This window comes from Sus scrofa, chromosome 5 (assembly GCF_054392235.1).
Source record: "Sus scrofa isolate SSC_HxYL_T2T_F1_AM1 chromosome 5, Sscrofa_HxYL_maternal_Yorkshire_Landrace_v2.0, whole genome shotgun sequence".
Taxonomy (NCBI): Eukaryota; Metazoa; Chordata; class Mammalia; order Artiodactyla; family Suidae; genus Sus; species Sus scrofa.
The window spans coordinates 8,706,234-8,722,560 of record NC_139387.1 but is presented as its reverse complement, the minus strand read 5'-3'; the positions used below and the strand labels follow the sequence as shown (position 1 = coordinate 8,722,560).

The window sequence follows — 16,327 nt, the reverse complement described above, 5'->3', positions numbered from 1 at the left end:
GCACACCTGCCGGACAGTCCAGCCTCTGCCTTTTCGTGGTGCAGCTCCGGGCCCAGCACCACCTTTCTGCTCAGCACACACCCGCTGTGAAACCCCATTTCTAGAGGTCGCCTTCTGAGTCGCCCCACGAGCCCCACCTCACGTGACAGAGCTAAGAGGGGAAACAAGAGGCCCTTGACCCCTCTGCCCCCACTCCTGGTGCTTAGAGGGCACGCTACTCCCCGCCTGGACGTTGGCGTCCACATCCCTGGCACAAAGCCTCTGGCAGCTGTGGGCGCTATTTTTGCCTCAAGAGCTACCATCTCAGCTGTGGCTGCCACCCCCATGGGAGGTGGCCTGAGGGGAGGTGGTGCCTGCACGGGGCTGGAAGACTTCGGACCTGGACTCTCAGAACCGATCTGGGTGGCAGGGGTGGGGTGGGGTGGGGAGGGAGGGAAGGCTCCTTGGCACCAGGGGCGCAGGAGACACCCTGTAGGTCAGGGCAGCGCTCACAGCCGCTGGGCCACATTTATTAGAAACTGGAAGCCCATCTAGCCCGCCTCCTGGCAGAGGTGTGGTCCCTGGGGGCCCAGGGACGGGCCCTCCACGGCAAACAGCCCAGAGGCCCTCCTTGGGCCAAAGCAAACAGAACAGTCAGGAATGTTCCTTCCCAGCAAGGAGGTGACCCTCCGGAGCAACGTTGGGATGTGGGCACAGGTCCAGGCCAGCTCCAGCCCTGCCGCTCCCGCCTCCCCTGCAGGCCCTGAGCCGCAGAGGCTGTGGTGAGGGGAGAAAGGCGGGCCCTCTGGGAGCCTAGCTGCCGAAATACTCCTGCTGGAACTTCTGGAAGTCTTCCTCGGTGAACACCGTGCCCTCGGCCTTCTTCTTCTTCTTCTTTTTGGTTACAGGCCGGTCACAGGCCTTGCGGCCCCGGTTCTGACGCACAATCTGCGGGCGTGTGGGAGTCAGGAGCCCCGGCTGATGACTCTGGCACGAGAGGGACTCCCAGCCACTCGGAGCCACATGACCTGGCACAGCTGACTAAGGGCTGCCCTTCCACCGCCCCGGGAGGCAGGGCACACTGCTTCCACTTAGAGGGGCCAGCCACAGCCCAAGGAGTCGCAGGGAGTAAGGCCAGGCCCAGCCTCCCCCTTCCCCCACTCTGCTCCCGGCCCTTGGGGCGAGGCTCACCCCAACACAAGTGTCTCCAGCTCTTAGGAGCCTGGAGGGTGGCCCAACCTCCACCCGTGCTTAGGGCCAAGGTGGGCAGGGCTGAGATGCCCGCAGATTCCAGGAACAGCCTCAGCTCACCCCCAGCTTCCTTCGCTCTGACCAACCTGCCTGGTGACGGATTCAGACACTGTGCTTCTTGCGCTGGTCATAAACCTCAGGTTCACTCCAAGGTAACCTTGGTGCTCTCGCTTCTGGAACTCGGCTGTGAATGGTGGGCAGGGTGGCATCAATTCAGATTCACTCCTTGGGAGGCCTCTTGTCCCCTCCTGACATCTCCCAGCTTACCCCTTACGCCCACAGCCCCACCAAAGGCCCCATCGTCTCTCTTCTAGGTCACTGTGACAGCCCGGCCTCCTCCGTCAAAAGCACACTCCACACAGATCCTGCCCAAACCCCCGTGGTGCCAGCTGCTCAAGTGACTTATTCAGCACACATGCCCTGGGCCCTCTCTGTGTCAGGCACTGTTCTAGGTGCAAGAGCAGGAAACAGAACCGACAAAAACTTCTGCCCTTGTGGAACTGACATTCTGTGGGAAGAGAGATGGTAAACAAGGCAAACGATTTTTTAAGGGTGATCGTTTCACGGAGAAAAACACAACAGCAAACGGCAGTGAGGGGTTGAGGGGTGCCGGGGGGAGGGCGGCAGTTCCCAACAGGAAGGTACAAGAAGGCCTCACTGAGACGAAATCCGCCCAAGGACTGGAGGGAGAGCGTGACACTGTGGGGGAAGAGCATTCTGGGTAGAGGGAACAGCCTGGGCAAAACCTCTGAAGCAGAAGTGTGACGAATGTGCTGGAAGAACAGAAAATGGCGGGGGTGGGGAGGGGAGAGCCCTAGGATTCGAACCTGGAGCGGACAGAGCCGTGGGGCCTCAGCAGGCACTGTGAGAACTCAGGCTCTCACCGAGGCGGACGGGAGCCCCTGGAGGGTGTGGGGCAGAGAAGAGACAGGTCTGCCCGAGGATTTTCCAGGAGTGCTTTGGCACTGTGGTGAGACAAGATTACTGGGGGTGGGGGTGGAAGGCAGGGGCCTGGGTAGGAGGTTTTTCCACAATCCAGGCAATAAACACTGCAGCTCAGACCAAGGTGGCAGCCACTGAGGCCGGGAGTCCCCTCACGCATCGCTTCGGTGCCATGACAGGGCGGCGGGACGACGATGGCTGGGATGGAGAAGTGACCCGGCACACCACGTGCTCCTGCTCCACGCCAGCAGCCAGCATCGCTGTTGCTCAGACGGATCTCACTTCCTTGCCTCCACTTTGGCTCATGTTGTGTTTCCTCCTTAGAACCCATAGTTCTTTGTAACAAATACCTGAACACTTTCTATGCGCCCTGGGGATTCAAAGATACCCTAGGAGCTGATGAAATCCTGCCACAAGTCAAAACACCCTACCATCCAGTCCACACCTGCCCCTCTTAAGTCTGTACAGTGGCACCACATTGCCCAAGATGCTCTCCTAGAAACAGGGCTCCATTCCCGCTGGATCTCCTTCCCCCTCCATCCTCACAGCCAGTTCACTGAGGCCATCAAGGCTCCCTCTTCACTGCATCAGCCACCTGCACAATTCTGTTATCTCTGCACCACCACCACCACCCAGGCCACAGCACCTCCTAGTTGAATGACGTAGGTGAGAGCAGGGCTCTGGAAACACACTGCCTGGTTTCTACCTGTACCATCTGGGCAGGTGCCTGTTTCTGCACCTGTACAATGGGGTAATAACAGCACCGACGGCACAGGGTTGCTGTGAGAGATGAAATCAGTGAATATTTGTACGAGACTTAGAAAAGCACCGGGCGCAAGGAGTTTTAATTTTTATTAAATGCTCCGTCTCTGACCCTCGTTCACTGTACGTTGCCTTTAACCAGGTTTCTTTTAAATTTTCAAAGGCAACGAATTTCTTTCGGACTTTGTAGATGCCATTCTCCTGGATTACTCCTCCCCTAGCTCACTCTTATACTTCAGGTCTGGGCTTAAATGTTGCTTCCTTAGAAAAGCCTGATTTGGCCCTGAAGTCCTTCTCAAAGCACGAAAGTCTTACTGCACAGACTTCATCACCGCAACTATATGCTGATTTTGAAACTCTATGATGCTTCTCTCCCCGTTTGAGGGCTGAGACGGTGATGTGTTCACCTCCGCGTTCCTAGGGCCCCGTCCTGCGCCCGTCGCACAGGTGTTCTAGAAATGTCTGGGGAACCTTTCAAGCCCTGACTCAAGTGCCCCCTCCTCCAGGGCACAGGCCCCTATCCCAGGAGCAGCACGTCCCGTCCCGTCCACTCCCAAACTCACCCAGCGCCGACTTGGGAACCTTTCCCTTGGCCGAGTTCCGCAGTTTCTGGGCCTGGGTCGCCTTTGCCTTCCGGGTCCGTTTCTTTGGAGCCTGGCTAGGCTTAGTCTGGCCTGGCGCGGCCTCGGGGGCTGTAACGGGCACAGAGAAAGGCACGGACCCGGGTCGGAGGGCGCTCAGGGCTCCCATCCCACCGAGGCTAAGCCCGGCCTGGATCGTTCCGCACCCCGCAAGCTCCATCCCCAGTCCCTCCCACCTTCCCTCCTCACCTTCGGGAACCCCCAAAAGCTCCAAGCCCCGCCGCAGCAAGGCCGCCGACATAATTGCACTTAGCCCCGCCCACACGCCTCAAGTACTTCCGCCCTGGACACCCCTGTTTTCTCGGCGGAAACCAGAGCGAGAACAGAAGGTTCCGCAGAGGAAGTGCGTTAGGACGCATGCGTTATACTTACCACTGGGCGGGAAGGGGGCGGGATATGGAGGTGGGGCCAACACACGAAGGACACATTTGTCGTCCAATCCCAATCCAACCAACCCTTTGCGAGCCAGGCCACACCTTCTCCAGGAAGCCGTCTACCCCTAGCCCAGCCCAGCAGAGTTTGGTAGGTTAAGCCTCTCGGTTCTGGCTGCTCCGTCAAGGGCGAGGCCGGGGGCAGGGCGGAGTGGTAATATTCTCAATTTTTATGAAAAAGGAGAATGCATTTTTTGAAGTATTTTTAAATGCAATTCAACCAGAGCAACGTATCGCACAGATAGAGTTCGCCTTAACGGCTGTCTTCTTTAAACCGGACATTAAAGGCATTTTCAAGAATGCAAAACATATAAGTGTTTTCCCACTATTTTGTTGTTTTGTAAAATACAGTTGATTTCATTAAAATATGTCACTTAGGGAATTTCCGTTGTGGCTCAGCGGTAATGAACCCGGATAGTATCCATGAGGACGCGGGTTTGATCCCTGGCTTCGCTCAGTGGATTAAGGATCCAGCATTGCCAGTGAAATGCGGTGTAGGCTGAAGACGCCACCTGGATCTGGCATTGCTGTGGCTGTGGTGTAGGCGGGCGACTACAGCTTTGATTGACCCCTAGCCTGGGAATTTCCATCTGCCCCGCGTGCGGCCCTAAAGAGACCCCCCCCCCAAAAAAAAACCCCAAAACAAAACAAAACAAAATTCTCTTATATTAATAAGTAGGCTTGTCATATTAAACCAATTAATAAATATTTTATAAATTCTCTGTTTTAGTTTCTTACATGGTAACTGTCGTTATGTATTTACACATAAAATAGCTCTTTGGGATTCTGAATTTTTCTAAGCATAAAGAAGTTCTTATACCAAATAATTTGAGAACGTCTGGCTTAGAAGTTCTTGCTGTGTGGAGGAATCCTGTCTGGTTCCCTGCTCCATCTGCAGATCCTGGCCTAGTACCTGGCATGCAGAAGACAATAAATGAGTGAGGAATGAGGACGAACCACTGAATTCATTGTACAAACATGTTCTGAGGGCCTCTTGCATACCTGACACTGTCGAGTGTAGGTCACAGAGATGACTCAGTTGGTCCTTTTTTTTTTTTAGGGCTGAGCCTGTGGCACATGGAGGTTCCCAGGCTAGAGGTCAAATCGGAGCTGTAGCTGCCAGTCTATGCCACAGCCACAGCAATGCCAGATCTGAGCCGTGTCTGTGACCCACAACACAGCTCATGGCAACGTCGGATCCTTAACCCACTGAGGGAGGCCAGGGAATGAACCTGTGTCCTCATGGATGCTAGTCAGAGTTGTTTCCACTGAATCACCCCGGGAATTCCCATGTATTTTTTATTGACTCTTTCCCCACCCACTATAAGCTCTACAAAGGCAAAGATCTTTCTTTGTTCACTGTTACATCTCTGGCACCTGCAGTTGTGCTTGGCTTATAGTAAAGGCTCCATGAATGCACAAATCAGATAGATGAAAACAGAGATGTCCAGGTGGAAGTAGGATGGGTGAGTCCGCCGCTCAGGAGAGCAGCGGACCAAGCTAGACCGGGACTCTCTTTCTCCTTCCGACATAGGATGGTCAGCACATGGTCCCTGTGGTGGAGAGATTTTTTTGTATTCTATTGTCGCAGCCAAAGGGTGGATTCTTGCAGGATCTCCAGTTGAGCCTGGACCTCTGCTGGATTGAGGTGGGGCCGAGCGGCTAGTTCGGCCACTAGGTGGCGCCACAGGACAGCTTTTTCGCACAGCGTGGCTCCAGGATCCGGTCCGCAGAGGTCCAGGTTGCGGTGTCAGTGCGTGGGGTCAGGACGCCCCTGGGCGACATCTGGCTCTTTGTGGCCAGCCCTGCGTGGCCCTGGCTTCCTGCTGTCTCTACCCCGCGGCTTTCCACGACTGGGTGGGGAAGCTGAGGCAGAGCCAGCAGGTTGGGCCACCCAGCAGGGAGATGAAGTCTTCTTGGGAAAAGGTTTGCAAATGACAGCTGGGCACGCACTGTCAGGGGCTTTGTGACCCTAGGCTATCCCTTAACAGACAGCACCTCAGTTTCCGCACCCGTTCAATGGGCTTGGCTCCCTAATAAAGTGGGTGTGAGGAGCCAGTAAGTTAATATGGATAAAGCCCTTGTTCCCCGAATGGGGACTGGGTGTCAGAGCCCAGCAGCTGTTCATGGTGGATGTTACAGAAGCGTCCACCCCACTCTGGGCAAGAAAGAGCCGCCTGCCTTTGAGCATCTAAGAATTGCCAGGCCTGTCCTGGACCCCTGAGGGGACAGGCTCAGGGAGGGCAGCTCCCTCCTGGGCCTCATCCTTGGGGTGGGGTGTGGGGTGTCATGAGGTCTCACAGGTGGGTTCTTGTCCTGGCTGCCTGATGTCCCCCGGGGAACTGCTTTACTGCTCTCAGCCCATTTCCTCATCTGTGGGTGGAAGCACTGGGCTCCTGCCTGTGCTGGGCCCTTCTTTCCCTGCCCCCCCCCGCCCCCCCTCCCGGCCCCCGTGCCTGCTCAGCCGAAGCCCTGGACCACACAGAAGAGGCATCACGGTGAGGTGGCCACATACCTGGCCCTGCCTTGTGTCTGCCTCTTGTCTCTCCACGTCTCTGTCCTCTCTCTGTCTCTGAGTCTTCTGTCTTTCTGTCTCTTCCCTCTGTCTCAGGCACCGCCCGCTCCCCCCCACCCCCGCCCTGCCCCCAAGTTCCTAGCCTCTCTCCACCTCCAAATAGAATTTCCAATTGCCTTTTCCAATGGGGACCAGTGATTGCCAGTCTCCTCTCTGGGTGTGGGCCCTCTCCTTCCCTCTGCCACCTTGTTCTGCATTAACACAGGAGCCCCTCTCCCTCCCTCCCTATCACCTCCCACTCCTGCCATCAGTGGCTTTGAAGTGCCTTCAGAAGATCACTCGAGTGAAAATCCATTTCTTTTCTGTCTGGTTGTAAATGGCCAGAGAGTAGGCTCCTTTGGCCTCTGGTCTCAGCGCCTCCCTCTCAGGCTTTCTGGAGCTTTCTTTTCTGAAAGGTGATACACATGTCTCCTCCTGCATCAGTATCCCCCGGGGTCACCATGGGACCAAGGGAGGTGTTGGGTGATGGGCAGGGCTGGGGGGATCCTCAGGGGGCTGCACCTGACGCAGGTGCTCTGGGCTCTACCACCTGGGCTCTCACAGCTGTGTGCCCAGAGCAACCCGCCTTCCTGCTCTGCGCCTGCTTCCTCCTCTGTGAGTTGGGCTTTGAGAAATATTGTCCAAAAAAAAGGAGTTCCTGTCATGGCTCAGCGGAAAGGAATCTGACTAGCATCCATGAGGATGCAGGTTCGATCCCTGGCCTCGCTTGGTGGGTTAAGGATCCAGCATTGCCGTGAGCTGCGGTGCAGGTCACAGACAAGGCACGAATCTGGCATTGCTGGGCTGGGGTGTACGCTGGCAGCTGCAGCTCTGATTCGACCCTAGCCTGGGAACGTCCATACACTGCAGGTGTGGACCTAAAAAGACAAAAAAAAAAAAAAAAAAAAAAGAAGAAAAAGAAAGAAAGAAATATTGTCCGGCCCTCCTTCCAGGGCTGAGGGTGGTGGGGGCCCAGAGCTCCTGGCTCTGGGATCCTGAGGTCTGGTAGCAGTGTGGGTTCTGGAGCCAGGCTGGGCAGGTCCCAATTCTGGCTTTTTCATTCACTAGCTGTGTGACCTTGGGCAAGTCACGCAACCTCTCTGTGCCTTGGTTTCTTCATCTGTATGTTGATTATAGTAATGGTCCCTTCCTGGTATTGTGGCTGTGAAGATCGGGTGCAGAGTGCTTGGAGTGGCATTTTGGGCAGAGTAAGTGCCATAAGCTTGAAAATGAAGGATTGCCGTGTGGGTTGGCAGGGTGCCCGTGATCTGTGCCCACGTCTGTGGGTGTGACGTGCACATGTGAGTAGCTGCTGGACCTCCATGCTCCTGTGATCAGCCCATGGGCAGAGTAATTCTCAAGAAGCTGGAGCCAGCAGGTCTGTGTTTAATGCCGCCTTTGTCACTCACTAGCCTTGTGACCTGGGGAGGTTATGTGGCCTCTCAGAGCTTTGTAGGGGTTGGCGGTGTCTCCCTCTGGGGTCTGTTGGAGGGGGAGCATGCAGCGGGAGGTGGCATGGAATATCCTCGGCACTGGGCCTGGTACTTAATCATGTATTCACTCAACAAACATCTGCTGAGCAGTACTAGGAGCCAGGCTGTGGGCAGGGACGTGAATTCGGGGAGAACAAGGGGCTTTGCCTGGGCCTGGCTGTGCTCACACATGTGTGTTACACTTTCAGCAGGTGTGAACCACTTCCGCCTCTCCAGGGCCTGTGTTTGTGGCCCCAGGGTTTGTGGGCTTCAGGGTGACATCCGTAGACAGGTCCCAGGGACAGCAGCCCACGGCAGGGGAGGGTCTAGGCCGAGGCCGAGTGGCCTCTTTTCAGTGATTTAAAAAGATAAAATGGTTGGCCTGACTGATTTTAAGAACTTAATAAAGACCCAGGAAGAAGCTGCTAGAAATTGTTTGCAGAGATCTGGGGTCAGATGGGGTCAAAGGTGGGATCTTTTTTTTTTTTTTTTTTTTGGATGCACCAGAGGCATAAGGAAGTTCCCAGGCCAGGGATCAAATCCGAGCCACAGCTGTGACCTACATCACAGCTTTGGCAATGCCAGATTCTTAACCCACTGTGAGGGGCTGGGGATCAAAGCCTTGCTGCGGTGGAGACAACACTGAAAGGTAGGATCTTTTTAAGGGCTCAACCCTTAAAATACTAAAGACACAGCTTTGCCACTAACTTGTGGTGTGACCTTGGTACACCCCCCTTCCTCTTTGGCCTCAATTCCCTCAGGGGTCCCCCAGCCCTGCTAGGCTCCCAGGGCCACTGACATGTTGAGATGTTGCAGGGAGAGGGTGGGCGAGCTTGTAAGAGGCAGGAAAGGACTTGAGAGACCCTCAGCAAGCCAGCACCTGTCCCCTCAGCCAACTCACTTTTCCTTATGGCCACACCTCCGGCATATGGAAGTTCTGGGGTCAGGGATTGAATCTGAGTTGCAGCTTTGACCCACTCCATAGCTGCAGGAACTCCGGATCCTTTAACCCACTGCACCGAGCTGGGTTTCAAACCTGCACCTCTGCAGCAGCCTGAGCCGCTGCAGTTGGATTCTTAAGCCACAGCACCACAGGGGGAGCTCTCCCTGGCCAACTCTTAGTCTGAGACCTCACCAAGACAGAAGGGGTCAAAAGGGGGTCTTTAGGCAGAGCAGCTGGGGATCTGTCCTCACTGTGAGATTTTGAATAAGCCCCATCTCTGCTCAGGGCTTCAGGGTCCCCATCTGAGCAGTGGGGACAGACACTAGGAGCGTGGAGGCAGAGAAAGTTTCAGGACAGAGCTCTGGGAGGAGTGGAGGGTGGGGAGTGGGAAGGGGGGGTTCTGGCTCCCAAGGGATCGGGAGGGTTGATCTCTTCCAGCCTCTGCTTTTTAATTCTAATTACATCTCCATTAAAATGCAAATTGACAACAAACTAGGGGAAGGGAGGCTCTGTTGTCATGGCAACTGGAGTCTGAGCCTGGGGAGAGGAGAGCTGCTCGGCATCTCCTGAACCTTCCTGACCAAGCAGGGGGCCTGCCTGGGACCCCCCCTTCTCCCCCTCTCAGAACTCTCACCCCCAGTTTGGGGGTCTCCTGCCCCGAGGCTGGGTCTTCGGGGAAAGGGAGCTGGATAAACTTGTTGAAGTCATTTCCCTTCTTGGCCTCAGTTTCTCCATCTGTAAACTGGGGAAAACATTATAGTCCCCTCTTGCGGGGTTGTCCTGGGGACTCAGTGACTAAGACATCAGGGAAGAAGGGGTCCGCCCTCCAGGTGCAGCTCCAGGGTACTTGATGAAGCCGTGGCCTGGACCCTTCCCCGTGAGGAAGCAGGGTGTCTCTCACCCCGGAGGTCTGGCCTCTGCTCCATCCCCGAATCAAAAGCCAAAAGATGGCCTGAGAGGGACTTTCAAATCCTGTGTGAGGGCTCCGTTTTTCAGGCTGGAGCTTCCTTTACATACTGTAGCCAGTTGACCTTATGCTGGTCTTTCCCTGCAAGGGAAATATGGGTGCCTAAAAAAATGGTGGTGGTGGTGGGTCTTTCTAACCCCGGTGGATCTGTCGACAAGGGAGGATAAAGAGAAGGAACTTTGGGAAAGGAAAAGAGAGCTGGCAAAAGAAGCAGGAAGGGCTGACTATATGGAGGAAGAAGTTTCCCTTTTTGCCTCTGTTGCTAGGAAGCTCAGGTTGAACAGCATTATTACTGTATATGATAATCAATGATCTGATTACATTAGCGCCTTACGTTACTCTGGTATTCAATGGTAGTAAGTGTCCCTTTCAACTTTCAAGTCTATTCAGCTCAATCCTGTTCCCCACATGATTTATAATCTTTTATTTCCCCTGCTAAGAAATCCGCTTTAGACATGGCTGTGCGTATAAATTATAAATTAACAATATGACAGAGAGAGAAAGAATGAGCGAGGCCAGTTCTGGGCAAACCTTTCCGCCTCTAAACTTCTGGGTGATTGCAAATTTGTGCTAAGTGCTGGGAGTGGGAGGAGGTGGTTGTTGGGAGGTGGGGAGTGATGGCTGTAAAATGCATCTGATGATTGATTTTGAGTTCTTAATGCTAAGCTGGTAACCTTAAGACAAGGGTGGTCTTGGAGGGGCCAGATATTGAACGAGGTGGGGGCTCAGTTCTCAGAAGAGTCCAGGGAATGGGATTAACTCTCTCACCAGCCCCTGATGGACGGGACAGGGGGGTGTTTACACCACTTCCCCCTACCTCTACCGCTGCTTCCTTGGCCATTAGGTGGGGTCGAAAAGTAAGTTCTGGCTGATGGTGTGTTGCTGGAGGGGAGAAGGCCACTTGGGCCTGGCCTGGCTCTTAAAAGCATCCCTTTCCACCCCCAGCTCATTTTTCTTCTGCTACCGTGACCTTGGTACAATATTTGCAGCCGGCAGAGGAGGGTCCGATGGAACCATGACACATATAAACAATAGACAATAGTTGCTGTAACTTGTAGAGCTCTGAGATTTAAGGATCCATTTCTTACTGCAGCATAGCCTATCATCCTGACTCACAACTCAGTCCCCTCCTGACCGTTCCCAGGAGTCCCCAGGGGGTGGGTGACCTGTGTCTTGTGAAGTTTATGCACAGAGGCAAAATGAGGAGGAGCAGGCATTGTCATGGCTTCAGGGTCCTGTGTCTGTTTTCGGGAAAACCTTGTTTTGCTGGAGGCGCAGGCTTTGAGAATGCAGAGAGCTGGGCTTGAGGCCTGTAGGTGGACGGAGGCTTCTCAACCACAGAGGAAGAGCCCCCAGGATCCGGAGAGGGCTTAGAGGGGGGACTTAGAGAGGAACACGGGTCAGAGTCTGCCCTGTCCATCCTTGCAGCCAGCCCCCTCTGGGGCTCCTTTGCCAACCAGTGAAAAGAGAAGGTATGAAATGCCTGGATCTCTTCGCCCCACACAGATGGAGCTGAGGGTGCAGGGGACAGGGGCTGGGTGGGTGCTGGGGACTTCTCAGACCCCAGAGCCCCTACTGGGTGTGTCCTGAGAGCCCACCTCCCAGCAAGGAGCCTGGGACCAGAGTCAGGACGTGGGCAGGATGCCCCTGGATGAAGCAGAGTTAGAGATTTGCACCATAGCTCCACCAGGGACCCCCAGAGCGGCCAGTTCCTTCCCTCCCCCACAGCTGCTCCAACCCAGCCAGCGCCCTGAGGGTCAGCTTTCACCCCTGGTGCTGGGCTTTGGAGACACAGAGAAGACGCGCTCTGTCCCCGCCACCTTCAAGGAGTCTGGTGGGGAAGACAGCGCCCCTTGACCTGGAGTGATGACGGCTGGTGGGCTGGGTCAGAACAAAATAAAAATGCAGGGCCCCATGGTTGGGTGCGGGGGAGGGAGCCCGTGTGACTGCTCCAGTTGTTGCTCTACTTGAGGGCATGGGCTGCTGGGAAGAGTTTTCAGCCTGGGTTTTCTTTGCCCTCCCTCTTTCTTTTCTTTTCTTTCTCTCTTTCTTTCTTTCCTTCCTTCCTTCCTTTCTTCCTTCATCTTTTTAGGGCCACACCCATGGCATATGGAGGTTCCCAGGCTAGGGGTCTAATCGGAGCTACAGCTGCCAGCCTACACCACAGCCACAGCAATGCAGGATCCCCGACCCATTGAGTGAGGCCAGGGATTGAACCCAGTTGGGAGGCAGGCAGCTTTTTCCTCCAGTTGGTGGCCCATGTGGACTTTAGGGCATCTGTTTCCTCATCTGCCGCCCCCAGGTTGGGAACATTCCCTTCCCCCCATACAAACCCTTTGTGCCTGGGGCTCCATGGCTTCAGCTTTGGCACAGACAGGTTTATAGGACCCCTGGGGGCGGGGCGCTAGACTGGCTCTCTGCCCCAGGTCTGGTGCCAGAACCATCCCCTCTTCTGCTCTGTTCTCCCCTCTTTTCTGCCGGATGACCGCCTCCCATGTCCTCCCAGGCCTGGGTCCTGGCTCCATTCCATTCACCACCCCTTTCCCTGATGCTCTCAGGCAGAGCAGAGTGGGTGGGTAAGGAGGTGACTCCGGGGTCAGATGCCTGGATTCATTTGTTTTTTGTCTTTTTAGGGCCACACCTGCAGCATATAGAAGTTCCCAGCCTAGGAGTCAAATCAGAGCTGTAGCCACTGGCCTGCACCACAGCCACAGCAACGCCAGATCTAAGCTGATCTGCAACCTACCCCACAGCTCACGGCAATGCCTGATCCTTAACCTACCGAGCTAGGCCAGGGATCGAACCTGCATCCTCATGGATGCTAGTCAGATTCGTTTCCACTGAGCCACAGTGGGAACTCCCGGGCTGCCAGGATTCAAATCTTAGCTCCACCATCTACAGGCTGTGTGACCTTGGGCTAGCTGCTCACCCTCTCTGTGTTTTCGTTTCTTTGTCACAAATTGTGCTTAACCGTAATGTCAGTCCCGTAGGTTGTGAGGATTAAAGGAACACATTTTTGGAAGTTCCCGTTGTGGCTCAGCAGTAATGAGCCCAACTAGTATCCATGAGGATATGGATTTGATTCCCGGCCTCGCTCAGTGGGTTAAGGATCTGGCATTGCTGTGGCTGTGCTACAGGTCTGCAGATGCAGCTCTGACTTGACCCCTAGCCTGGGAACTTCCTCATGCAGCAGGTGCGGCCCTCAAAACAAACAAACAATAAATACATGGACACATTCTTAGTGTTCTATGACCATAACTACCATGCTTTTGTTGTCTGTCCACTGCAGAGTCCTTTCCTAGTCCACATCTGGTCCTCACACCTAACCTGTGACACAAGTGTCAGACCTACTTGACAAATGCGGAAATTGAGGCTCCCACCTATTCCATGCAGTGGAGAGCTTGGGACTTGGAGGTCAGACCTGGGTGTGAGTTTAAGCTCAGGCATCTTCAGTGTGTCTCTGGGGGGACACCCTTCTACTTTTCAATGTGTTTCCAGATCTTTTACCTCCCTTTTTTTTTTTTTTTTTTTTTTTTTTTGGCTGCACCCGGGGCATACAGAAGTTCCCGGGCTAGGGATCGAATCCAAGCCACAGCAGGGACAACACTGAATCCTTCATGGCTAGGCCACTGGGGGACTCCCTGTTTCTTGATCTTTAGAGTCAGAATTCTAAGCCTTGCTCTGCAGGACTCTAAAAACCCACTGCTTCTCAGGTGCATGAACTTTTAGCCAGATTACTTGCCTCTCATTGCCTCAGTTTCCACATCTGTAAAATGGGGATGATAATTCTAGCAACTACCTCTTAGGGCTGATGTGAAGGCTGATGAGGTGACATGCGAAAGTGCGTTAGAGCAGTGCTTGTAGAATAAAGACTGTATGAGGGATTGCCATTATCATTAGAGTTGATGCAATTTGCACCTAGGCGCAGGATTTCCCAAATACCTCCAAGAGGTTCACCCATGGAGTGTCAACATCCTTGGGTTAGACATCCGCTGGGATTCCTTGTCAGGGATGTGGGGCCTGGCTGTTAGAGACCTCTGTGCGGGTAGAACTCGTGGGCAGGGGCTTTCAGCCAGAAACAACACTTTTGGGTCCTGGTTGTGCCTCTTACCTACCTAGTGGCCTTGGGTAAGTCATTTCCTCTCCTTTGGGCCTCGTTTCCCCCTTTGCAAATGGCACATGATGATATTGTGAGATGAAAGCTGTCAGATACGGAGTTCCCGTTGTGGCTCAGCATGTTAAGAACCTGACGTAGTGTCCGTGAGGATGCGGGTTCGTCCCTGGCCTTACTCAGGAGGTTAAGGATCCTGCATTGCTATAAGCTGTGGCGTAGGTTGCAGATGCAGTTTTGATCCAGGGTTGCTGTGGCTGTGGCGCAGGCCAGCAGCAGCAGCTCCGATTCAACTTCTAGCCTGGGAACTTCCATATGCCACAGGTTTGGACCTCAAAAAAAAAGGGGGGGGGATGGATCAACAACAAAGTCATACTCAATAGCACAGGGGTCTATATTCAATGTCCTGTAATTGGCCATAATGGAAAAGACTATGAAAAAGAATATATATATATGTATATGTGAGTTTCCACTGTGGCTCAGTGGTAATGAACCTGACTAGTATCCATGAGGACGAGGGTTAAATCCCTGGCCTTGCTCAATGGGTTAGGGATCCAATGCTGCCATGAGCTGTGGTGTAGGTCATAGGCAAGGCTCAGATCTGACGGTGCTGTAGCTGTGGTGGAGGCCGGCAGCTGCAGCTCCAATTTGACCCCTAGCCTGGGAATGTCCATATTCTGCAGGTACGGCCCTAAAAAGACCAAACAAACAAACAAACAAACAAACAAACAAACAAAATCAAACAAACAAACAAAAAAACAGAAACCTGGGGTGGTTGGAGCTCTCTGGTGGCATAGTGGTTAGGAGGAGGTGCTTTCACTTCCGTGGCCTGGGTTCAATCCCGAGTCTGGGAACTGAGATCCCACCTCAAGCTGCTGCACGCTGTGGCAGAAAAAAAAGAAAAAAAAAGAAAAAAAGAAAAAATACTGTGTGTGTATTCCCCAATACTTCTTCTTTCCTTTACCAGCTGCCCTCGGGCCCTCTGCCAGCACCCTGCTTGTCCCGAAGTCCAAGTCCGACGGAAGGATTCCCTGCAGCGAAAGCAGGGGGCACACATGGTCCCAGAGGAAAATGGGGCCGCGGCCTCTCTCTCTCCCTTCCCTGAAACAGGAAGGGAAATCCGCCCCCCCCGCCCCCCGCTTTGGGGACGATCGAGCATCTCCTCAGACTCCAGCGCAAAGCTCCTCAGAGACCTGAATGAATTAAAGATGTAATTAAATTAGGAATCATTCATTATTTGATGGCTGTGATTCTCTAGCAGGTGGGGTCATGGAGGAGAGAGGGCGGGACCATCTTTCTACGGGGCTCATAGATTCTCTCCTGAGGGGTGCCTATGGCCAAGCTGGGGTCCAGGGGCTTGGGAGAGAGAGCCAGCCCCCTCCCCACCTGCGGCCACTCAGAAGGACCTCCCCACGGTCTGGGGCAGCTTTAGGATGCCACCATCTCCCTGGACCACCTTGCCCCAAGACCCCTTCCTCTCTCGGCCTCAGTTTTCTCATCTGCAAAATGGGACAAAGCAGGGAGGGAGGATTCTATGAAACTGCTTCTAAGTTTCTTTGGGCAGTTAAGTTTCCACCTAAGTCCTTGGAGGTCTCTCCCGTTGAACCCCTACAACACCCCTCACTCGAGGAGGCAGTTTGTCCCCCCCTTCCCAATCCTGGGATAGTGAGTTGAGAGTGTCTTTGGCTCAGCTCACTCATCTACAAGGTAAGGGAGGCGATCCCACTTTGGTGCAGCAGGAAGGGCAGCATCTTGGGAGCACTAGGATGCGGGTTTGATCCCTGGCTCAGCACAATGGATGAAGGATCCAGCATTGCTGCAGCTGTGGCTTGGGTCACAACTGCAGCTTGGATCTGATTCCTGGCCTGGGAACTCCACATGCCTCAGAGTGGCTGAAAAAAAATAAATAAATAAAAGGAAGGGAAACTCAGTGAATGGGTATGACAGGTTCTGTGCTGGCTGCTGGGGATACTGAGATGAGAGTGGTACTTCCTGCCCTGCAGTGTCCAGCGGGTGAGCCAAGTAAGCTGGGCCTAGAAGGAGAAAAGGGGGACAGGAGACACTCCACGTGGGGGGCACAGCACACGTGCCTTGGAGCCATGAGACACGGTAGAGATGCAGCAAGAGAAGCTGGAGCACTGGGGGCAGGTGTGTGCCAGGCAACGAGGCTCCTGACCTGGCGTGTGATGGGGATAGGGAGGGGTGGCACTCTTCTATGTCCCCAGAGGAAAAAAAAAATTTCCAGACTGTCAGAAAGGTGATGGAGCTGTCAGG

At 54.2% G+C, this 16,327-nt stretch overlaps 1 protein-coding gene across 1 annotated transcript; it reads right to left on the bottom strand.

Annotated features, from left to right (window-relative positions):
• Positions 1 to 470: 470 nt before the first annotated feature.
• RPS19BP1 (ribosomal protein S19 binding protein 1) lies at positions 471 to 3,845 on the bottom strand. Its single transcript, XM_003126008.5, has 4 exons — positions 3,765 to 3,845; positions 3,498 to 3,626; positions 1,317 to 1,414; positions 471 to 927 (listed from the first exon to the last, which is right to left on the bottom strand). Exons 1-4 carry the CDS (start codon positions 3,814 to 3,816, stop codon positions 793 to 795), a joined length of 414 nt encoding a protein of 137 aa, XP_003126056.1. The 5' UTR covers positions 3,817 to 3,845; the 3' UTR covers positions 471 to 792.
• Positions 3,846 to 16,327: the final 12,482 nt, after the last annotated feature.

Coding starts and splice junctions, on each gene's coding strand:
- RPS19BP1 (XM_003126008.5), bottom strand. CDS start 3,816: ATGTCGGCGGCCTTGCTGCGGCGGGGCTTGGAGCTTTTGGGGGTTCCC. Junction 3,627..3,764: donor GCTTTTGGGGGTTCCCGAAG/GTGAGGAGGGAA, acceptor TGCCCGTTACAG/CCCCCGAGGCCGCGCCAGGC. Junction 1,415..3,497: donor GGTTCCCAAGTCGGCGCTGG/GTGAGTTTGGGA, acceptor CACCATTCACAG/CCGAGTTCCAGAAGCGAGAG.